Source organism: Sinohyriopsis cumingii, chromosome 10, assembly GCF_028554795.1.
Source record: "Sinohyriopsis cumingii isolate HCF-2022 chromosome 10, ASM2855479v2, whole genome shotgun sequence".
NCBI lineage: Eukaryota > Metazoa > Mollusca > Bivalvia > Unionida > Unionidae > Sinohyriopsis > Sinohyriopsis cumingii.
Genome location: NC_142970.1, coordinates 59142358 through 59169223, shown reverse-complemented (window position 1 = coordinate 59169223; position 26866 = coordinate 59142358). Strand labels below are relative to the sequence as shown.

Below are 26866 nucleotides of genomic sequence, written 5' to 3'. Positions count from 1 at the left end.
TAATGAAATTAGTATGCTTTGACTTAAATAGCAATGTTTTGAGTTTTGTACACTTTTTCAGTGAACTATGGAAATGTATGTAGCTTGTCTTGTGAAGGACGGTGTTTTGGAAGCAAACATAATCAATGCTGTTACCCAGAATGTGCTGCGGGGTGCCATGGTCCTCATAAATCAGAATGTTTTGTAAGATTGATTGAAATAAATTTGATTGCATGATCGAGGTCACATTTTGTAAAATCATTTCAACTTTTAAATATTATATATATGTAAATAATTTTAAATGCAGGATCTACATCACATTTTGTAAAATCATTTCATCTTTTAAATATTATGTATTCGTAAATATCACACCAGGAGTTCACAGAAGATATAAGTGTAATAATGACATGGCAGCCCAAGTAAATTCCACTAGCATACAGTAGGGTGTTATATCTTAAAATATTAGGGCTTGTATTTCGTAAATTGCAGGAGAGCTGCAAACAGCTCTCATGGTAGTGTTGTGGAGAGTTATTCGCCATTCTCAAATATATATGACATCATCATTTACAGTACAGCATCATTAATGGCACATGATGTCATATATCAAAATGTACCGAATACTAGTTTGTATGTCTATTATATTCACTGGAATTGTTCAGGGAACCAGTCTAACTTTATCAGATTACCTCAAGCACTTTCAATTGAACATACTTTGATCAAGCTGTTTTTTATATATTTTACAAACTGGCATCCAACAAGCGATATGTTAGGATGAAAAGGATAATAGACCTCTTAAAATGTTTTAATAATACATAATAAATCTAATGGAAATTTATATTTTGGGGGGACAAACATCAGGAAGAGCAACAATTATGTTTAGTGGACATACATATATTAATTTGAGTACGATTCATTGCGGAGAAAAAGTAATTGACAATGGCACATATACATTTTTTGTAAGGATGACAATAAAATTAGATATCAAGGAGCCATTGAGCTCAATAATGTTTTGAATTGCAGTTTGTAAACCTGTACTGTAGGTATAGTAAATTTCACACACATGTTTGAGCTAAATGCAGTATTTGCTGTCACTTGATCAATCTTGAGTCACACTTCTCATCTTTAAAAAGCGTATTTTCCAGCTTGACAATAGTATTGTGTAATACCTTACTGAAAGTGGTCCATTTTTCAGAGATAAATTGACTGCCCTATTGAGGTGTTGGTAAGGTTGGCAGGTCTGATATCAGTATTTGCAATATTTAACTGCCATATAATGGGGGGAAAGTAGAAGTACGTTCCGAAGACGTCTGTAAATCTTTGTTTTGGACAATAAAATTGTGGAGACTGATGGATTGCTCTTCTGGAAGGACTTTAAGGTGCTCTATGGCAAGCAAGATCCATCTTTCGCCTCAAACACAAACCCCAAATTATAATACAAAAAAAGTTTAATGGGGTTGATTAGCTAGAATATTATCATTTGACAAAAAGAATATTCCAATTTTAATTCTCTCATATTTAAGTTAAGAAATTGTTTGAATAATGATGTTTTTCAGGTACAGGTTTCCCTCACTATAAGATCATTCATTATAACATGGCTGAATGTACTAAAGAGAGATTGGTAATGGATTCCATTTCATTTAATGAAATAATATGTATCATGTGCTTTATTGTAAGTTTTTCTCTCTTGAAGGCAGCATAATAATGAGGGAGTACTGTATAATACCTAATTATGAGGTGGTCTCATTTCATGCAGAATATTACATAACTCCTACATACATCATTATAATGAGGGAACACTAGCTTTTACATACATTATTATTATGAGGGAACAACAGCTTCTACATACAGAATTACAAAGAGTGAGTACTTTGTGATATACCTCCGTATAAGGTGGTCTCACTGTAGTTTGAATACTCTGATTCCTACTGACGTTATGAGGGAGTGTTATATAGCTCCTATATACATCATTAAAATGAGGGAACACTAGCTTTTACATAGAGCATTACAATGAGGGAAAACTAGCTTTGACATACAACATTATAATGGGTGAGCAGTTTATAATATGCTTCATTATAAGGTTGCCTCACTTTAGTTGGAATACTCTGGCCCCTTCTACTAACATTGTAATGAGGAAATGATATAAAGCTCTTAAAGACAGCATCATAAAGGGAAAATTATATACTTCCTGTGTAAAGCAATATAATGAGGGAGTACTGTGACTCCTATACATAACATTATATTGAGAGGGTGTCTTGTAGCTCTGCCTAATACCATTATAATGAGAAGATGCCCTGTAGCTCCTACTGATACAGCAAGTTAATATTCTTATGGATGTCATTATAATGAGGGCATGTAAAACGATCCTAAAAAACATCATTATTAATGAGTGAATATGATGTTGGTTATTTGAATCCACATCTCCCAATCTTTCAATCTAGATGGCAGACATTGTATTGTTTATTTAACTATAATTACCTCGCTTGTTTTTAGGCCTGCAAGACATTTTACAATGACGGCATGTGTGAGACGAATTGCCCAGCAGAATATGTTTTTGACAGTGGCAAGCTGACGTGGATAAAAAATCCTAATGCCAAGTATGCCTATGGCTCATTGTGTGTAAAGGAATGCCCAGGTGAGTGAAAGTGTCTTTTAGCCAAAATGTTGATCATCATCATTGTCATCATACCATAAAGCCAATGTTTGGAACCAGTCGATTACTATAAGGGGGTAGGTTGCATAAAGCCAATGTTTGAACCAGTTGGTTACAAGATGGTGCTAGTTTTTATAGAGCCAATGTTTTCAACCAGTCGGTTGCTAGAAAAGGGTAGGTAACATGAGTTTGTGACCGGTATGTTGCTAGAAACAGGTAGGTAACATGAAGAAAGAGTTTGAAATCTGTTTGTAGAAAGATTATTTAGCTATGTGTATGTTAATTTATTTATAAACTGTTATATCGAAACTGAAACTAAAGTGTATCGTTTATGGATACAACACAGATGATAATCTGCAAAAATTAAACTTCATTGTTTAATGATACAACACAGCTGACAACCTGTAAAAGCTAAAGTGCACTGTTTAAGAATACAATACAGCTGACAACCTGTAAAAACCAAGTTTCTGATAAATATAGCTTGTTGATAAAAATGGATGTGCTAAACACTGAAGCATGCATTTTACTAGCTGCGCTATTTATATAAAAGCCAGGTAATGAAAATACCCAGGCAAAATATGTATTAAGGAATCCCAGTAAACAGAAAACACATTGATTTAATCGAGCAGAAAATAATAATTAGATAAGAGAAAGTACAAAGAATTCTAATGAAAAATAATTAATATGACTACCAGTCTTACACACACCCAACACATTAATATATGCTAATAAATAACTTTTTTAAATGAATCTTTTGGTCTTGCGTTAAACCTAGATTTTTCCAGAAGTTAGATTTGGCCTGGGTATCTTTTCAGAATATCCCATTCAATTATCATTTGTGGCATGTGTCAAAAATGTTATGTAAGGGTCTTAAATACAAGTCATTTTGTAATATTTGAAAATAATCTGTGATAAATACAACTGTTTTGTAAAACAAATAGTAATGTTTGGAATTATTTTGTCATGACAAATTAAAACATACTGTTAGCATCATTAAATTCATAACAAGATTGCTCTGGAATTTCCACACAGAACTTAACTGGTGTTAATTACCTAAGTACCAATATATATAAGGCTCTTTCAGATTTTACGGTCCATTAGTGGGCAGATTGAAGTTTACTTGCCCGAATTGAAACTATTATTGATATCTTTCAGAGCACCTGCTGCAGAGCCAGGGGGCTTGTGTAGTGAAGTGTCCAGATAAAATGGAACCTGATGTTAACAACACGGCATGTGTGGAGTGTGTTGGGCCGTGCAAAAAGAGTGAGTAAAATATAGAATAAAACATACTCTGGAAAATGAGATAAGAAATTTATCACACAATACTTTTATTTGATCCGTACAACAGGGCATGTTTGGATAGTGTTGTGCCCTGACTCCGGTTTATGATATTACCATATAACATGTATTACATTGAACAAGAGCAAGTGGACAATTTAATACGTGTTGCGTAATTCACGAAATTTTAGTTGCAGTTATCAGATTAATTTTTAGATGCAATTAACTTCAGATTGATACATTAATTATCTGATAAATGCTTTTAAATTTTCTTACAACTTGATGTTTTTTGGTAGATGTATTTTATGACTAGTCGGTACAATATATGATATAATAATAACTGAAATACACAAACGTAATAAGTATCACATTTACCATAATGACTGTAAATCTTGGGACAATGTAAGTCTTGGACATCCTAATTTATTATCAAAAGCAGTTATTTGTATGAACTATAACTGTTGGGATACGAAATTATATAATTGTGTTCATTTAGTACAAGTCTGAGGACACAAATATTATTTTAACTAATCGATAGATGTATTGTATTGATTGTTACAACAACAACAACATATACTCTGTGGATGTTAATGGACTATCGTCATGAATTATTACATGGAAATGTTATGAGATCATAATATAACTTTTGGAAAATACAACTATTTAATTTTACTCTGTTCGCTTTAACACCCCCCCCCCCAAATTCTGATTTGAAAATAATTTCCAGTTAATAATTGTTTTTTATGCATTATTAACCCTTTACCTAATGCAAGCGCATTTCGACACATCTACCCAATTCGCATATAAGTGCCTTTATACGACTGCTGTAAACATCAGCCATTTTTAGTGGATTTTCGTTGTGCCACCTTTGAGGAAAAAGTCCTATTAGATACCTTATTCATTTCTGTGAATGACCATTCCATCAGATTACGTGGTCACTGTTTATGCTCTTGTCAAAATCTGCTATTTTAAGCAACTGGGTCGTAATCTGCACTCTCAAAAATGGTGGTCGCGGATTTCGTTCAGTACTTTTCACAATTAGATTCACAGCTATGAAAGCTAAAATAAATTTGGTAAAGGCTCTGATATTGATGTAGGTAGGAATTAGTTTTTATAAATTATCAAATTCAAATGACTTAGAGATGAAGCACTTGTAAATTTCGAGTATCATAAATGGCAGCTACGGTTGGTCACGCAGCTTCACTGACTTGACGGTCAACGAGTTCTCTCAATATTTTAAAGCACATGAAAAATTCTTCCGTGAAAAATCATTACACGGCTATAATGATCGGACTTTACTCTTAATGTTTTCCATATACAATAGATGTGTACCAAAATTTAAAATGGTTAAAACTGCTGTTAAGCGTAACATGCACTACATTGCTTGACAGTTAACAGACAGGCCTATGTGGATGGAATCGAATAGGTAATAGGTGTTCTATTTATAGTGCACTGCACTTGGCAACTGGCTACATGTGTCTCGAAGAATTAAAACGCCATACACTCTATGAGGAAATGGTTTATTTTAGAATTTTGTATCAATGTACCAGGAATTACAGTTATATTTTGCCTTGAAAGTGTAAATACCTAACACATTACATCCCAGGGTGACAACAATAAGCAACAATAGTTCTTCGTTCAATGTTTACATTTGATGAGCATTTTTATATATTGGCACCACTGCATGTACATTGAAAGTTTGAACTTGCATGAATTAATTACAACCCCTGGATTTGGATCGTAGGCACCACTGCATTCAGCTTAAAAAATATCTCTAAAATACAATAATGAAATTTCAGAAATATGCTTGGACAATAAATGTAATACTGTAAAAGGGTCAGTTGATGTTTGCTTTAATGTAAGTGCTTTAAAATCCTAGTTTACACAGGTATGGTAATAATGCGATTTTACACATATTAATTGAAGCCAATTTCAGGACTTAAAGATTTAAAGTCCAATTACAAACAATAGACATACAGAAACAACTACAGTACTGTAGATTTCCACAGTTATAATGTTCGGAAAATGATGATCTTGTTCATCCAAAGCACAATACTTAAATAGATCAATAATAATATTAGTTGATCTATGTTTAGAATTGTAGACTTTAATATGATCATTTTTTCATGAACACGTACCAGTAATGTGAATACATGCTGGTTACGTAAAACCGCCAACCCTAACGATTTTGGCATCAATTTCACAACTCTTTATAGAGATTAAACTATGTTAATTTTTAAGAGATATCATGTATTTTGAAATCAGTCTCAGTACATATAATTTGAAATCTGTCTCATATTATGTCTAATTTGAAATGTCTTATCGTATCTAATTTTAAATCTCTCGTATATCAAATTTGAAATCAATCTCTGAGCGTGCCTAACTTGAAATCTGTCTTACAGTATGCCTGATTTGAGATCTGTCTCAATATGTCTAGTTTGAAGTCTGTATGACATTATGTCTAATGTGGAATCTGTCTCACAGCATAACCTATTTTGAAATCTGTCTCACAGCGTGCTTATTTTTAAACCTGTCTCACATTGTCTGATTTAAAATCTGTCTCACAGTATGTCTAATTCGAAATGTTTCTCACAGCATTGACTATTTTTAAATCTGTCTCAGTTTGTCTAATTTGAGATCAGTCTCACAGTATGTCTAATTTAAAATCTGTGTCACAAGATCTTGTTGACTAACACATCTTACGGGTTATATATAACAATCATGTCGCTCTTTCTTTTCAGCCTGTGCTGGGACTGTCAATACAGATTTTGTACACCGAAATAACATACAATCATTTAAAGACTGTACATCAATTCATGGCAATCTCAGGATTATGAAAAGCACATTTGATGGGTACGTAATTTTTCATTACTGTTGTTGCGGAACCTATCCAAGTGGAAAGGGAGACCATTCTATCACTTTTATGACTGTCATGGCAGTAACTTTGAATGTTAATGGTGTTGTAATAGGATTTGTGGTGCTAATTATATTGAAGAATGGGAACCAGTCCAGAAGCAAGTGAAAATACAGTAGAGTATACACATGAGTTGGCTAACCATGATTGCTTGGTAATGAAAAATAAAATTTTAGGAAAATGAAAAAGAAATCATTTGAGACCTTATCCTATTTGAAAATGAAAAAATAGATTGATGGAATTTATGCCATTTTACAGACTTGACATCAGAACATTCAGCCCTGAAATAAGCACCTGATTCTTGAAGCGCTGAATTTAAAGCACGTTTCAAATCCATGTACATAAAAAACATTTCAGACATAGGGCATTCTAAACACAGAAGATTTCATCGGGATGGCTCCATACTGAGACATATAGGTCTGATCATTGTCATTTAGTAATGTAAAGTTTTTGCCCTCCCCTTAGTATAAACATACCCACAGTACATACAACTAAAACAGCTTGCATGGCAGCATATTATACACATACAAACTTGTAAAAGAAAGTCTGATGTACTTGAATTATTGAGACCCGTATTTGTACTGTATCCTCAATTAGTGCCACCACTGGTTACCACAGCAACAACAAAAATCATAAAATAACTAAGGCAACTTGCACAGAATATCTGAAGGTGCAAGAAAAGCTGATATCCATGTAGTATGTATACGTGTTTGACCAAATCCATCTTTGTGGTGAGGATGAACAAAAACGTCGTCTCGCATCAGCTATCACCACTGAAATAGCTGAGTATTTTCATGCAAAAACACAACAATCACATGTCCTGGACTTCAAATATCAGAAACATAGTGGCAAGTTGGAAAATCATGTGGCAGTTATCCTTCCCACATAAACATCAGGCAAAGACACTATGCAGCTCTGACAAATATGATTCCTGGAATTGGTAGCAGTGTTACCAAACTTGGATCATGCTGAATTCGCAGTGGTGCCTTTTAAATCCGGAACTACAAAAAAAAGCAGCACCATCAGTGATGAAATAGGCAGAGGCATTGCAAAGATTCTCAAAACACTGGAGAAATTCATTAATGCACCATGCGGACGGACCATTGAAAGATTGGTTTAAGTCGAGGTACATCTCTCACTGTATCAATAGACTGGGTACCACCAAGGTCAATGATAAAATAAATCTGAAACACTTTATCCATGTATTACTGTTAATATATTCACGTTCATTATCTGCTTGCTTTATGTCCCTATGGCCAACATACACGAATTCTGATTGATTTGTTGTTGCTGAGTGAAATGAAGGTCAATGATAAAATAAATCTGAAACACTTTATCCATGTATTACTGTTAATATATTCACGTTCATTATCTGCTTGCTTTATGTCCCTATGGCCAACATGCACGAATCCTGATTGATTTGTTGTTGCTGAGTGAAATGAAAGAGACAGAATTGGTATCACACTACATATGGATAAAGGACTTTGGCCAACTTCTTAACCGACACAGCAAGTACTTACACATGTAAAAAATATTGATGAAGATGTTGGAAGAATGTATTTAAGACTCAATAACTGCTCATCAGTCCTGACTTTTACTGTGGTGGTATCAGTGAAAAACCACAGCGTACAATGATGCGAAAGCCTGGTGTAAATGCTGTCAAATTTACTGAACACAGTGAAAGAAGAAAATCCCATATTTTATTTCCATGGATTTTGAATATCTGAATGTTTCAACGGCAGACACAAATGCTCTGCTAACAAAGACAGAATTGCAGCTGGTATGGATCAAACTGTCCAAATCACTCAACCATGCGGGTTCTGTTACGTAGTGGTATGATATGATGGATTAGCAGTCTCAATACAATCAGTAAGTTGTACACAATAGTAATTGAGGGTAAAATGGTCAGTGTGACTGAGTTTGAGACTCTGCTGGAAGAAATGGAAAGTCACAGACAGCTCTGATCACAAAAATTCAATCAAAAAATAAAACTGCCCCTTGATCGAAAACACACTGACTGGCAGTGTTTATATTGATGACTACCACCAGCTTGCTTCTCTGAGTACACTCTGCAGAATTTCTTTTCTGCAATCACTTGGTTTGGTTGAGTTAAATTTTAAAATTCAGAAGTTGATCTAGATAAATTTTAAAATTAAGGATTTTGTTTAGATGCATTTTAAAATTAAGAATTTATTTTAGATAAATACAAGATTTTGCACAAGGTAGCTAAGATGTGCATTTCCCACAAATTTGAAAATTAATTGTAAATTAATCAAGAACTTGCCTATGTAAAAGCTTGTAAACTAGTAAATACTTTTGAATTTTCATTCTTAACTGAAACAGAAGCCATCCAAGGGTTTTTAAATAATTAATTGCTAATGTTATAACTTAAGTGTTGACTTGCAAGATCTAGCCAGACAAAGTATTAAACCGTGTTATATATATATATATATATATATATATATATATATATATATATATATATATATATATATATATATATATATATATATATATATATATATATATATATATATATATATATATATATATATATATATATATATATATATATACACGTGCATACAGATCCTCCTAAAGAGTCATTTTATTTCAGGGATCCATTCAGAAATATTTCTGGACTAAATATCAGCGACCTACAAGTTTTTAAGAATGTAAAGGAGATAACTGGCTTCCTGGCTGTTCAACAGATTCCTTCTAATCTGAGGGACCTTTCCTTCCTCTCAAGTCTAGAGATTATCCAGGGAAGAGACTTAAGGTATGTTTCATTCCATTGCCAGAAAAAATATTGGTTATCGAATTCATTATTGACCTGATAATGGAAGATTTTTGTGATCATGTTTAAGCTAAATTCTCAATATTATTTTCTTTGCATCATAAAGAAGGTCACTAAGACGTCCAAACAACAGTTTAAGTTCAAAACATGTTCTGGTTAGTGTCGTGATATGCCTTGTGATGGCAAGAAAGCAATATATGACTTTTTTTTAAAGATGGATTAACAGGATCATGCATTGCACTTTGAATGAATCTGAGAACTAAATACAGGAAATAACTGGAAAATTGAGAAGATTACACAGTACTCTATGATTGTCGTTTACCTTGGTAAAAATAATCATTTGTACTGTGTGATTGTCATTTACCTTGGTAAACAGAATCATTTTTCTGTGTGATTGTCATATACCTTGGTAAATAGAATCATTTGTACTGTGTGATTGTCATTTACCTTCAATCTGTATACATAGGACAAGTCTGAAAATAATAAATCTGTATATATAGGACAAGTCTAACCATAGTCAATCTGTATAGATAGGACATATCTGACTGTATAGTCAATCTGAATACATAGGGCAAGTCTGGCTTTATGTTCATTTTGTGTACATAGGACAAGTGTGACTTCAATCAATCTGTGTACGTGGGACAAGTGGGACTGGTCATTCAGTATACGTTGGACAAGTCAGAATATAGTCAGTCTATATACATAGGACAAGTATGACTGTATTGTCAATCTGTATACATAGCACAAGTCTGGCTGTATGTTCATTCTGTCTACATATAATCTCTGTACATATAACAAGTGATACTGGTCATTTAGTATACACTGGACAAGTTTGACTGCATAATCAATCTGTTTTAATCTGCCAATCTGTGTGCATATGACAAATATAACTGCATAGTCAATAAGTACGGATAAGACAAGTATGAGTGTAAGGTCAATATGTATACATATAACAAGTCTGACATTATAGTCAATCTGTATACATCCGACAAGTATGACTGTATGGTCAATATGTATACATATGACAAGTCTGACTGTATAGTCAATCTGTATACATAGGACAGGTCTTACTGCAGGGACAATCCATATACATAGGTTAAGTATCTACAGTCAATCTGTTTACATAGGACAAGTCTGAATGTATAGTCAATCTGTATACATCGGACAAGTATGACTGTATGGTCAATCTGTTTACATAGGACAAGTCTGACTCTATAGTCAATATGTATGCATATCACAACTATGACTGTATGGTCCATATGTATACTTAGGACAAGTGTGACTGTATAGTCAATCGTTATACATAGGACAAGTATGACTGTATGGTCAATCTGTTTACAAAGGACAAGGCACACTGTATGGTCAAACCTTGGTATCATGACTACTTTGGAAACAGCTAAATAATCAGCCATGGCTAGCAGGAAGTCCCTATAGTAAACATGTCATGATTTATGAATAAATTGAGAAAATGACATTTGACCTGTATATGTGGGTGGTCTTTATTTACAGTTGGTCAGTGCAGCAGATTTAACTGCATGGACTTAAACGTTCTTTTTTCAGTAGTGGACGATTTTCAGTCAGCCTGGCAAGTATGAATATAACAGAACTGGGTCTCAAGTCCCTACAGCACATTAAGAATGGAGATGTTATCATTGTCTCGGCCCCAAACCTATGCTATCTTGAAAACATAAACTTTACCGGCATTTTCTCAACACAAAAACAAGTGCTGTATAAAGCTAATAATAAGGATGCTAATACTTGTAGTAAGTATACATTGTGTCTAGCCTTCAATCCAGTGTTTGTAGTAAGTATAAACTGTGTCTAGCCTTCAAGCCAGTGTTTGTAGTAAGTTTAAATTGTGTCTAGCCTTCAAGCTGAATTGCATTATGTGATAGGATTAATGTTATATTAATAAATGAATTGCATTATGTGTTATGATTATTGTTACAGTAATAAATGAATAACATCATCTGATATGATTAATGTTATAGTAATAAATGAATTGCATTGTGTGATATGACCAATGCTCCAATAATAAATGAATTGCATTATGTGATAGGTTTAATGCTACACTACTAAATGAATTGCAATATGTGATAGGATTAATGTTATGGTAATAAATGAAGAGCATTATATGATAGGATTAATGTAACAGTAATAAATGAATATCATTATCTGATATGATAAATGTTACAGTTATAAATGAATTGCGTTTTGTGATAGGATTAATGTTATAGTAATAAATGAATTGCATTATGTGATATGATTAATATTACAGTAATAAAATAATTGCATTATGTGATAGGATAATTGTTATAGTAATAAATGAATAGCATTATATCATATGATGAACGTTATAGTAATAAATAAAGAGCATTATATGATACGATTAATGTTATAGTAATAAATGAAGAGCATTACGTGACAGGATTAATGTTATAGTAAAAAATGAGTTGCATTATGAGACAGGATTAATCTTATATTAATCAATGAAGATCATTATGTGATAGGATTAATGTTACAGTCATAAATGAATTGCATTATGTGATAGGATTAATATTATGGTAATAAATGAAGAGTGATTTATAATTGGATCATTGTTGTAGTAATAAATGAAGTGATTTATAATTGGATAACTGATGTTGTAATAAATGAAGAGTGATTTATTATTGACTCACTGTTGTAGTAGTAAAAGAAGAGTGAGTTTCGATTAGATCACTCTAAAATAGTGTAATATTGATCGAAATAATTATATCCTGCAGGGACAGAAGGTAAGGTTTGTGATCCTGAATGTTCAAAGCATGGCTGCTGGGGGCCAGGACCATTCAATTGCCTTAAATGTGCATTCAAGCGAGTGTCGGAAAATAACCAGTGTGTCCGCTCATGCTCGGATATACCTCTACTATACGAGAATGGAGACACGTGTGAGAAATGCCATGCACAGTGTGCTGGCAGCTGTACTGGACCGGTAAGTATGGTGAAATATACTTGCTCATTAATCACTCGTAATAATAATAATAAAGTGTGTGTGTGTGTGTGTGTGTGTGTGTGTGTGTGTGTGTGTGTGTGGTTTAAGAGCAAAAGGAATAAAAGCCAAGTCTACCCAAATATTACATCAATCTTACATGCGGTAAATGTCAGTTTTAAACTCCGACATTCCAGGAAGATATCAAGATGCTTACAGCTAAATTAGATTATACTGGGAGTGTTCAGGCTACGTTGCAGTCAACTGAGAAATTAATATTTTCAGAAATTCTATTTTAAGAGATAAAAGAAGAAATGTCTTGCACGTTTAACATTCGTGTATTTAGCTAATAACATTTAGTACTGGCATCATAATTTGTTAGGAAACAATCATCAGTGAAACGTCTTTCACCACCAAAAGCAAATTTGCACCTAAATTAAACTTCTGTACAAAAGCAAGATTGTACGCAGAATAATTGGTTACACAGGGAAATATACAAATACAAACACGGGAAAGAGTCACTCAGAAGAAGAAAACATTTAATGATAATAATAATAAGGATTTGGATTTTTGAAACATATGTTTAACAACTTTTCAGCCATATCATCAATGTCTGCAGTGAGGATGTTGTAATGTTGTTTAGCACTGCATCATCGTGCTGCGGACATGTGTCATCATGTCAAGTCCATTGACATTATTCTGACGCCAGGTCGACCAGTCCTAACGCTAACCTCTTAATGTTGAGCATCAAGCAAGACAGTTGTTAGTACCATTTTTTTATAAGTCTTTGGTATGACTTGGCCAGAGTTAGAACCTGCGACCTCCTGCATCTGAGGCAGATGCTCTAACCACTTAGGCTACTGGAGCAGTCAATAATAATAATAATAATAATAATAATAATAATAATAATAATAATAATAACAATAATAATAATAATAAATTGTATAATGAAGAGATAAGATAACAATATAAGAATTGCTTTTTTCATACTCCATGGACTATGTATCTACATTAAAATGTACATGTATTTCATACTCCAAAAACCATGGATCAACATTAAAATATTCATTTATTTCATACTTTATCGACTATGCGTCAGCATTAAAATGCACATGTATTTCGTACTTCATGGGCCATGCATCTGGATTAAAATGTACATGTATTTCATATTCCATGTTCCATGGATCTAGAATTAGTTGTGCATGTATTTCATACTCTATTAAACATGCATGAATATTAAAATGTTAATGTCTTTCATACTCCATCGACCTTGGATCTACATTAAAATGGACATGTATTTCATATTCCATGCACCATGGATTTACATTAAGATGTGTATATATTTCATACTTCATGGACCATTGATCTACATTAAGATGCATATGTATTTCATACTCCATTTAACATAGATCTACATTAAGATATGTACATATTCCATACTCCATGGACATTGCACATACATTAAGATGCGTATATATCATATACTAAATGGACCATGGATCTTCGTTAAGATGTGTTTTTCATTCTCCATCGACCATAAATCTGCATTAAGATATGTATTTCATATTCCATGGACCATGGATCTACATTAATATGTGTATTTCATACTCCATGGACCGTGGATCTACAGTAAGATGTGTATGTACTTCATGCTCCATGGACCATGGATCTTGATTAAAATGTATATTTAAACATAAATAAAAGTCATATGTGTATTATGTTCTGGTAAACAGACATATATACAACTATTCATTATATCTGTCATAGTTAAGTACAAAATTATGCAAGACATTTCTAGATCAGTTATTTCCATCTGTAGATCTTAAAATAAAAACAAATATCATAGCTTGACTGACATTTCAATTTACAAATCTTGCTCTTAGATATTCCTATCATTGTTGAAAACACCTACTTTCACTCTACGCCTTCAGTACCAAATACATTATAATTTGCAAACATGTTAGAGGCACTGTTCCTTGGAAACCTTGATATAAAATCTAGGACATTGTTATAACCAATAACTTCTTTTTATACATATTGTTTTTCAAGGTACATAGTACAGTGTGCAGCAATAAGATGAAAATAATCTAATGTTTAGACTCACTGAAGAATATCTAAAATATTTTAAATATATGTTTGTTTTAGTACACAAAAATCTGTATTGTCTCATCATATCTTCATCATCCGACATATTGGAATTTATAACGTGACCCAAATAAGTACAAGTGTTGACATACGAAAGAGTATGGTCATCAAGGAGTACAGAAGGAAGAGATGGTTATTGGAAAGATTTTTGACTGGAACACATGCATACTGATTTGTTTTGTATTATGTATATTATTCTTAAATGTATAATGTTTTGTATTATGTATATCATTTTCAAATGTGTAAGTTTTGTATTACACTGGACAACAAATTTTTACAAAAGTCATGTTACTGAAATAAAATTAGTCAATTCTTATCAATTTTTATGTGCTGAACACGAATATGACAGTCAAATTGCAAAATTGGCTCTAGTTTTTTTGTAATCTGCAAGAAATTAATGTTTACATAACGAAATGCATTCCAATAGTAAAAGGTCAACTGTAATAGCCTACCTATAAAAAATTAAGTCATTGACTACATCTTAGATTTCTTCGCCTGTCTCTTGTACAGCTGTTCGGGAGCATCTCTGAGGAGTGTCCAGCAGTAGTCAGCCAGCATTGTAGTGGACCATTTTCCCTGGTATCTTTGTTCCATTGTTGCGATATCTTGATGAAAACGTTCGCCGTGTTCATCACTAACAATACCACAGTTGCTAGGAAAGAAATCCAAATGGGAATGAAGGAAGTGAATCTTTAGAGACATATTGCAGCCAAGTTTCTTATACTTCATCAACATGTCTTCTACTAGTTCCTTATAGTTTTCTGCCCTAACATTTCCGAGGAAGTTTGTAGAAACTAGGCGAAAAGCATTCCATGCTTGTTTCGCGTCACCTTCCAGCAAGTTGTTGAACCGGTCATCTTTGAAAAGCTCTCGAATCTGAGGACCCACAAAAATTCCCTCTTTAATCTTTGCTTCGCTGAGTCGAGGGAATTTTTCATGCAGGTATCGGAATGCTGGCAAAGTCCGGTCAATGGCTTTCACGAAGTTCTTCATCAAACCTAGTTTGATGTGAAGGGGTGGTAACAAGATTTTCTGAGCCTCAACCAGAGCTGGGTGTTGGATATTCTTCTCTCCAATGGCTACATTCTGCCTGTGAGTCCATTCCTTCCTCATGTAGTGCATTTCCCTTGCTCGGCTATCCCACTCGCATAAGAAACACATGTATTTTGTATATCCTTGCTGCAGTCCCATTAAAAGGGCAACTACCTTCAAATCACCACAGAGGTGCCAGCTGTACTTGTTATACTCAATGGAATTCAGTAGCTGCCTTAAGTTATCGTATGTCTCTTTCATGTGGACAGCATACGCTACTGGAATAGATGGAAGAATGTTTCCATTGTGCAAAAGCACAGCCTTGAGGCTCAGTTTCGAAGAGTCCACAAATAGTCTCCATTCTTGTGGGTCATGAGTGATTTTTAAAGCATTCATGAGGCCCTCAATATCGGAACAGAATATCAGATTACTTTCCTTTCTGAAGAAAGGCTCCAATTGCTGGTGGCGCTTTCGATATGCAGTAATTGTGACATCTTCTTCTAGAAGATTCCATTGTTGGAGTCTTGATCCTAGCAATTCTGCCTTGTTCTTTGATAAGTCCAAATCACGAATCAGGTCATTTAGTTCTTCCTGTGTTATTCTGTGTGGGGTTGATGATGCATCACAGTGAAAATCTGGATCACTGCATGCTGATGGACCAGGAGAAGAACAGGTCGACTCACCTTTGTCTTCGTCAGATGAATCAAGAGAATATTCTGCTGGAGGTTCTGGAATAGGAAGTCCCTCACCATGTGGAACTGGTCTCAATGCAGACGGAATGTTTGGGTAGACTATTCTCGACTTCTTTCGCTTCGTTATTCCGCCGGAAAGAGGAGGAACCAAGCAGAAGTAACAGTCATTTAGGTGGTTGCTTGGCTCTCTCCACACCATTGGGACTGCAAACGGCATTGATGACCTTTTGCAATTCAACCACTGTGAAAGCTGTGTTGTACATGTAGCACAGCATATATGCGGAGCCCAAGGCTTGTCTTGGTCACCAACCTTGCATCCGAAGTAAAGATGATATGCCTTCTTCACTTGAGAATTGATACTTTTCTTCTGGTTGGCAAATGTCACTTCCCCACAAATATAGCAAAAATTGTCCGCGGTATTAACACACTTTCGAGGCATTACTGTTCTTTATTGTACGTAAATGGATAAAATAATAAGTTTTATGTAACAGTAGCTTGAACTGTCTCGCACAACGTCTAAAATATTTTAAATGCTGAACCTATCTGATTGGGCTTTATATAGTACACTGCTTACGTCAGCTTCAGCAGCCGCCTGGCATTAGTATAATAGGCCTACACATGTATAGTACACTGCTGACGTCAACTTACTTCAGCAGCCGCATGGCATTAGTATTGCATTGCATCAGAAAATGATGCAATCAACTGTGGATGATGTGAGCATGATGGTATTATGCAATGTTACATCATTATTCCGGATGTTGCTGCAGTCCTACTGGAGAAATTTACACAGTGAAACATAGAAAATGAGGTATATGAATATCTTCAAAACGAGAGCCAATACAAATTTTTCACGGTTATATTCGTGTTCGGCACACCAAAATACTACAGATTAGGGCCTTTTCAAGTCAGTAATGATTTCACTGTTGACCAGTGTTATGTATATCATTCTCAAATGTGTAATGTTCACATACCTTTAATAAATTTCTTAAACCTGCAATATAAGGCCTTACCAAAGGCATAGCACTGGCAAAGCTAAACTTGATAATGCCTTTGACCAAAATTAATGGTTTGAAGCATGTACATTTATAATAAATAACACAGGTTAAAGAACACCACCCTGTTTCAATCTATCTGTTACAAGAAATAATTTAATACGTCCCTTTCAAACCACATATAGTACAACTATTTGTGTCATGTCCGTTTATTAGGGAATAACATGTGCACAGGCATTTGATTGTTGAGTAATTTTTGAAACAGTGTACAATGATTGGCTCATCTGCTGACTCTGTGACATCTGGATACATGCAAGCACATGACATCAGTCTTCTAAATAATAAAAGCATGCAAACAAACGGCAACAATATTATAAATTATTCAAACATGCAAACACGGTGCTTCAGTATGATAAATAAAATAACACGCAAGTGCAGGATTCCAATGTTCAAGATTATTCAAACATGCAAATACGTGTTTTGTGTTCAAAATAATAAATACATGCAAGCACAGAAAGCACAGGACAACAGCATTCTAACTAATAAAAACATGCAAACACAGGGTTACATTGTTCTAAACAATAGTCGACAGTTTCTTCAAAATCGTGTACGCACATGACTGTCGAATGTTATTACCTCAATCCAAACTGATTGTCAGAGAGTTTGGCCTTACATTGTTATAATACACACTGTACCTTCAAATCTTTCAAAATAGTTGTCATGACTGTGATAGAACTTAAATATCAGGCCAGTTATAAGCCTGAATTCTCAGGAAAGTGATAGAAATGAATTGTCAGGTGAGTGTTAGACCTGAATTGTCTGGAGATTAATGGACCTTGCATTGTCAGGACAATGTTAGACCTGAATTGTCAGGACAGTGATATACCTGAATTGTCAGGACAGTGATAGACCTTGAATTGTCAGGACAGTGATATACCAGAATTGTCAGGACAGTGCTAGACCTTGAATTGTCAGGTCATCGTTAGACCTGAATTGTCAGAACAGTGATAGACCTTAAATGTCAGGACAGTGATAGACCTGAATTGTCAGGACAGTGATAGACCAGAATTGTCCAAACATTGATGGAGCTTGAATTGTTAGGCCATTTATAGACCTTGAATTGTCAGGACATTGATATATCTCAACTATCAGGACAGTGATAGACCTGACTTTTTAGGACAGTGATAAACCAGAATTGTAAAAACATTGATGGGCCTTGAATTGTCAGTCCATTGATAGACCTTGAATTGTCAAAACGTTGATAGACCTTAAATTGTAGGGACCTTGATAGACCAGAATTGTCAAAACATTGATATACCTTGAATTGTCAGGCCATTGATATACCTTGAATTGTAAATACATTGATAGACCTGAATTGTCAGGACATTGAAAGACCTGAAATGTCAGGACAGTGATAGACCTGAATTGCAAATACATTGATAGACCTGAATTGTCAGGACATTGCTGTACCTGAATTGTCAGGACATTGATAGACCTGAATTGTCAGGACAGTAATAGACCTGAATTGTCAGGACAGGGATATAACTTGAACTGCCAGGGCAGTGGTAAATCTTGAATTGTTTTTGACTGCAAGAGTACCATTTTTTTCTCTTCAATAGTGGGACGTTTGTAACTTTTTTGAAATCATCTGGAAAAAAATTAACAACAAAAATAAGATTTCTGAATTTGTGTATATATATAGTAAAATTGGCCATATTATCAGAACATCAATTAACCAGACTACAAGACAATATGTCCTCCAATGCATACTTGACCATTCAGGTTTCAGTTGGGTACATCTTAAACTTGAGTCAAAATTTTGGATTTGTGTGCTTTCGGGTTTGAGTTGGGTACATCTTAGACTTGAGTCAAAATGTCTTACTTGAGTGCTCAAAAAAGAGACATCTCCTACTGCCAGACAAATTACATGGAATGTTCGGATTTTTTTACAAGGAAGAATAAGACAAATTACATGGATTTTTTACCTTTTTTGACAATGGAGAATGTTTTACATGATATAGTCTTTTTGAAGGAACTAATTTTACAATCTGTAGTAAATAGTATGGATGTTCGACGCAAATGTTCAAATTGCAACAGTGTTGTTGGTTTAGTTTTATTTCATTGAATCGTGTCCGCTGGTTTTCCTGGATATAACCAACCTACATCTATGATTATACAAACTACCCTTGATGAATCAGTGCTTTGAATCGAATATTGATTTTGTATTGGTTTAAATAAATTGCATGCAATAATGCAATCTTTTTATGGGAATTTGTTTAATTCATGTGGGATTTAGTTCGTGTATAACATGTCAGAAACGTTCTTATCGATGGAAAAATATTAATATGTTGTATTATAATTTTTGCCGAAGTTGAATAATGATTGGTTGGATGTTGGGCATGTTCAAGTCCTGGAAAATACTGGCAATGAAGGTTACAATTTTAAATACTCAAGACCGAGTAGAGTTGAGTCAAGTAATCAAGATAATCCGACTAGCAAAGCATACGTAATTAGATTGAGCTTGGCTTGAGAGTTATCAGCAGTCTATTGAACAGCGTTGAACAAAATACACTGTGATAAATAGCAAGAAACAATACACTGATAAATGGCAAGAAACAATAAACTGTGATAAACAGCAATAAACAATACACTGCGGTAAACATCAATAAACAACACACTGATAAATGGCAATAAACTGTGATAAATAGCAAGAAACAGTACACTGTGATAAACAACAAGAAACAATCCACTGATAAATGGCAAGAAACAATAAACTGTGATAAACAGCAAGAAACAATACACTGTGTTAAACAGAAATAAATAATAAACTGTGACAAACAACAAGAAACAATATACTGTTTCAAACAACAAGACACATTACACAATTATAAACAGCAAGAAACAATGCACTGTTATAACAGCAAGAAACAATACACTATTATCAACAGCACGAAACAACACACTGATACACAGCAAGAAAAAATACACTTATAAACAGCATGAAACAGTACACTGATAAATGGCAAAAAAACAATAAACTGTTATGAAAAGCAAGAAATAATACACTGATAAATGGCAAGAAGCAGTATACTGTTATAAACAGAAAGAAATAACACACTATTATAAACAGCAAAAAAAAAAACACTGTTATAAACATCAAGAAATAATACACTTTTATAAACGGCAAGAATCAATACACTGTTATAAACAGCATGAAACAATATAGTTATATAGTTATAAACAGCTAAAAACTACAAAATGATAAACACCAAGAAACAACACACTGTTATTAACAGCAATAAACAATACACTGTTATAAATAACAAGAGGCAATAAACTGCATTGAACTATAGCAGGAAACAGTACACTGTTATAAACTACAAGAAACAACACACTGTTATGAACATCAAGAAATAACACTGTTATGAACAGCAAGAAACAATACACTATTATGAACAGCAAGAAACAATAAACTGCAATGAACTATAGCAGGAAACAGTACACTGCAATGAAATATAGCAGAAAACAATACACTGTGTGTGCACTGCATCATAACAGAAATTTCCTGTATTGGGATATTAGATTAGTTACATGAATTTCCTGTCTTGGCTTCCTAAATTAATTATAATCACAGTTAAAGTTTAGAGGTTATTTAGAAGAACACAGTATTTATTTTAAATGAAGAATCTTGGCTGGTACCACAAGTCTGTCTTAGTGTAGGAGATACTGTCATTTTAGTGTTATCATTTTTTTTTAAATCATGTATGCACTGTCTGTTCCAGGGACCATCCAACTGTACACGTTGTAAGCAGGTTAAGTTTCCAGGTCTTGATGGGGTTTCTGGTGTTTGTATGGAAAAGTGTCCAGTCTTGCAGAAATCACCAATGTATTTTTATCCAGATGAAATAAATACCTGCCAACCATGCCACTACACATGTGCTGAGGGGTAGGAAATTATTTTGAAAATTGTTTATCCTTTAATTCACCTCGACTTCAGACTTGATTCATAGCGGTTCTTTGATATTAAACATGGAGAAAAATCACATGCAACATTGGGCTGTCATATAGTCATTTTCACCAGGTCCTTCATAATGTTTTTTCTTAATTTCCTTCATAATGTTTTTTCTTAAGCTAAATGTTTTATTATTCCGATTCGTAGCTCTAGTGGTCATTGTCCAGAAGAGCATATCGCATGGTCAGTCTTCTGGCATCTGATGTCTATACATCAGTTACAAAACATTTGTTATAGCTACTCTTAGCCAACATGGAGGATTGCCATGTACGTACATCCATTATGACTGCCAAAGCTGTTATCTTGAAAATCTTGCTACTGTTAGTTATCAATCAAAAGACTTGTTATCATGTCTAGTTAATGATCTGAGATCCAGTATGATTGTAACAGCTTCCATCTTGAAAACCTTGTCACTACACCTCCTACATGAATGGTCATATAAGTAAGGGGTTTAAACTAAAACGTTTTTATGAAGTCTACTTGGTGCTTGATGAAATTGGTTTAAATTGAGTGTCCATCTTGACCGTTGTATGGCCGCACATCCAGAAAAGATCTAACATCCAATATGGCCTCCCCACAGTGAAACTGTTTCTGATCTAGAGTCTGATTTGATTCCCATATTGGCCAGCTTGAAAATCTTGTTATCACCACTTCCCCAGAAGGATCTGCAATATTATCATTGGGGTTTCACTGAAAGACTTCTTTATACTATTTTGTTCATCTTAAATTAAAATGGTACTGCGCTGATGTCCAGTATTCTGCCATCTTGAAAAAATTATTTTTGCTACTTGCTACAGGGAATGGCATTTTACATGGTGTTTCCATTTTGACATGGAGTTTCCGTTTTGACATGAGGTTTCCATCTTGACATGGGTTTCCATCAGAAGAGATTTCTAAATGAAAATGTCTGAACCTCAATCTGACCACCATGGTGACTATCGTGAAAACAGCTCTGGTGGCATAAGTGGTTTAAGTGTCCAACTTGGAATCGAAAAGTCGCTGTTTCAAACCCAGGCTGAGTCATACCAAAGACTTTAAAAAATTGTACTTACAACCACCTTGCTTGTTACTCAGCCATAACAGGTTAGTTTAGTTTTCGGACAGCTTGGTGTTAGGATAATGTGACTTGGTGGGACATGATACTACATGTCTGTGTCATGATTCCCCAGTGCTAGATGTCACTATAAAGTGTCACACTGGAGACATTGTGGTGGTATGACTGAATGTTTTGTATGACAAGATTAAAAAACCAAATCACAGACATACACACCCTATCTTACAAATATTATTTCCATTCGTAAAGAGATGGCAATATAAACATTGAGTTTTCACTAATAGACTTCTTACGATACAGAATTGATAAACCCATAATTGTATTTGTATTTGCCCATAATTGTGTTGATGAGCCCATACTTTTATTTCTATTTGCTCATAATAGTATTCATGAGCCCATAATTGTATTTCTGTTTGCCCATATTTGTTTTGATGAGCCCGTAATTATAGATATGAGCCCATCAATTGTATTATACTACCTAATACTGAATGTTCTGCGATACATAAGTAATTACAACAAACAATTCTCTCCTCCATAGTAGAGTTTACTGCAAGTTGTTCTGGTTCCCGAGTGATAGGTATCCTGACGCTTGGAACCCAAAGCTCAGTTCCCTGAGTATTTAGGTTTCATGTCCACTGGAAACCCAAAGTTGAGGTCCCTGAGTATCTAGGTTTCCTGCCTTTTGGACCTGCAGAGTTGGGGTTCTAGATTATTTAGGTTTATTGTACATGGGAACTCGATGCTAACTGCCCATTGGAACCCCAAAGTTGAGCTCCCTGAGTATTTAGTTTTCCAGCATATTAGAACAAAAAATCTCAGACTGTTGCAGTCTTTTTTGTCTTGATAACAAGTCCTAACTGAGACATATACTCCCATTATACTTTTGTTGATATTATTATTGACATTGTTGTTGATATTATTATTGATATTGTTGTTGATATTATTACTGACATTGTTGTTGATATTATTATTGATATTGTTTTTGATATTATTATTAATAGCATTGGAGTGGCATCAACATTAAGATTTCCATGTCACTTTTTCAGACATTTTGCATGTTATAGAAATTGATAGGTACTACTCAACGCAGCCAATATTAATATTTCCATGTCAAATCTTCAGACATTGTTGAATATTATAGAAATTGATAGGTACCACTCAACACAGACACCATTACTATTTCAATGTCACTTATTCAGACATTGTTGTATATTATTTTCACTTTCCATGGTCTTATTATATAGGACCGAAAATATAATATTGTATATCTTTCTCAAAAACGTTTAATTTTGAACTTTCAAATCCATAATGTACTCTAGCAATATGACCCTCATTATTGATGTTATGCACTGAACAGATCATTGATATACTGTTGGAATACGACATTAATTATTGATGTTATGCCATTAAACAGATCAGTGATATACTGTTGGAATATGAACCACATTATTGATGTTATGCCTTAAAAGAGATCAGTGATATACTGTTGGTATATGGCCCTCATTTTTGATGTTATGCCTTGAAACCGATCAGTGATTTACTATTGCAATATGACCGTCATTATTGATGAAAAAACAGACCAATGTTATGCTGTTGGAATATGACCCTAAGTATTGATTTAGGCCAAAAAACAGGTCTGTGATATACTGTTGGAATATGACCGTCATTATTCATTCATGCCATGAAAGAGATCAATGGTAGTCTGTTGGAATATGACACTCATTATTGATTTATGCCATAAAACAGATCAGTGACATACTGTTGAATTTACACACTCATTATTGATGTAATGCCTTGAATATTTTGATCTAGACCAGGTATGTTCATTTGGTCATGGGTTCCATAGAAGTACCGTGTACTATCATTAATCATGTTGTAATAAGGTGTTATAACAGGGGAGTTACGTACAGTCTGAATATGGCTGTGATTTTGATGTTATTCATTTAATTCTTTGATATAGAGCTAGATCAGGAATGCCATGTCAGTTTTATCACATTGGTTTCTTTTATATGTTAAAAGTGGATAAAAGTGTGGTATTATATAACAGTACCGTACTTCCTCTCATACAAGATCATCCCCACCTAGATAACATTACATCATTTGCTCTCATACAAGATAGGTACTACTCAACACAGGCAACATTAAGATTTCCATGTCGCTTTTTCAGACATTGTTGTATATCATAGAAATTGATAGGTACCATTCAACACAGGCAACATTAATATTCCATGTCACTTTTTCAGACATTGTTGTATATTATTTTCACTTTCCATGGTCTTATTATTTAGGACCGAAAATATTAATTTGTATATCTTTCTCAATTTTTTTATTATTTTGAACTATCAAATCCATAATGTACTGTTGCAATATGACCTTCATTATTGATGTTATGCCCTGAAACAGACCAGTGATATACTATTGGAATATGACCCTCATTATTGATTTATGAAATGAATCAGATCAGTGATATACTGTTGGAATATGACCCTCATTATTGATGTTTTGCCCTGAATGAGATCAATTTTATGCTGTTGAATATGACCCTCATTATTGATGTTATAACTTTAAACAGATCAATTATATACTGTTTCAATATGACCGTCATTATTGATGTTATGCCCTGAAACAGATCAGTGATATATTGTTGGATTATGACACTCATTATTAATGTTATGCCCTGAAACAGATCAGCGATACATGTTTGGAATATGACACTCATTATTTAGGTTATGCCACTAAACAGATCAGTGATATACTGTCGGAATATGACACTCATTATTGAAGTTATCCCCTGAAACAGATCAGTGATATACTGCTAGAATATGACCCTCATTATTGATTTATGAATTGAATCAGATCAATAATATACTGTTGGAATATGACCCTCATTATTGATGTTATGCCCTGAAAGAGATCACTGTTATGCTGTTGGAATATGATCCTCATTATTGATGTTATGCGCTGCAAAAAACCGACCAATGTTATGCTGTTGGAATATGACCCTCATTATCGATTTATGCCATAAAACAGATCAATGATATACTGTTGGAATATGACACTCATTATTGATGTTATGCCTTGAAAGAGATCAGTGATATACTGTTGGAATATGACCTCATTATTGATGTTATGCCTTGAAAGAGATCAGTGATATACTGTTGGAATATGACCTCATTATTGATGTTATGCCTTGAAAGAGATCAGTGATATACTGTTGGAATATGACCTCATTATTGATGTTATGCCTTGAAAGAGATCAGTGATATACTGTTGGAATATGACACTCATTATTGATGTTATGCCTTGAAAGAGATCAGTGATATACTGTTGGAATATGACCTCATTATTGATGTTATGCCTTGAAAGAGATCAGTGATATACTGTTGGAATATGACCTCATTATTGATGTTATGCCTTGAAAGAGATCAGTGATATACTGTTGGAATATGACACTCATTATTGATGTTATGCCTTGAAAGAGATCAGTGATATACTGTTGGAATATGACCTCATTATTGATGTTATGCACTGCAACAAACCGATAAATGTTATTCTAGTGGAATATGACCCTCATTATTGATTTATGCCATGAAACAGATCAGTCACATACTGTTGTAATTAAACACTCACTATTGATGTTATACCTTGAAACAGATCAATGATTTAATGTTGGAATATGACACTCATTATTAATGTTATGCCTTGAATCTTCTGATCTAGACCATGAATGTTCATTTGGCCATGGGGTCCATAGCAGTACTATGGAATATCATTAATCATGTTGTAATAAGTTCTTATAACAGATGAGTTATGTACTGTCTGAGTATGGCTGTTATTTTTATTCTTTCAATTCTTTGATATAGAATTAGAACAGGCTTGCCATATCACGTTTAGCACATTGATTTCTATTATATATTAAAAGTGGATAAAAGTGTGGTATTATAAAACAGTACCTCACTTCCTCTCATACAAGATCATCCCCACCTAGATAACAATACCTCACTTCCTCTCATATAAGATCATCCCCACCTAGATAATATTATGTCACATCCACCAATACAAGATCATTAACATAGCTGGGGGCCCCGAGTAGCCGAATGGTCTAAAGCGTTCTCCGTTACGGATCACTACCATCTAACCTCTGCCTGTGTGGGTTCGCGTCTCGGATTCGGCTAATGGGTGTATATGAGAAAGCTTGCCTGTAGCTTCTTGTGGGTCGGTGTTTCTCTCTGGGATTTTCCCGTGTTCTTCCTCCACCACTAATACTGTCCGCCATGCATAGCCTGTCATGTGCTGAAAAATGGCATTAAACCCTACAACAACAACATCAACAACATTAACATAGCTAACAGTTCA

At 34.1% G+C, this 26866-nt stretch overlaps 1 protein-coding gene across 1 annotated transcript in view; it reads left to right on the top strand.

Annotated features, from left to right (window-relative positions):
• LOC149790208 (uncharacterized) overlaps nt 1-26866 on the top strand; it is a 196597-nt gene that overhangs the window by 104742 nt on the left and 64989 nt on the right. The window contains exons 32-39 of the mRNA XM_089972214.1: nt 62-183; nt 2470-2611; nt 3785-3892; nt 6649-6760; nt 9439-9600; nt 11179-11381; nt 12381-12586; nt 21227-21390. Of these exons, the coding sequence (XP_089828340.1) occupies nt 62-183; nt 2470-2611; nt 3785-3892; nt 6649-6760; nt 9439-9600; nt 11179-11381; nt 12381-12586; nt 21227-21390 (1219 nt within the window). The remainder of the gene's footprint in view (nt 1-61; nt 184-2469; nt 2612-3784; nt 3893-6648; nt 6761-9438; nt 9601-11178; nt 11382-12380; nt 12587-21226; nt 21391-26866) is intronic.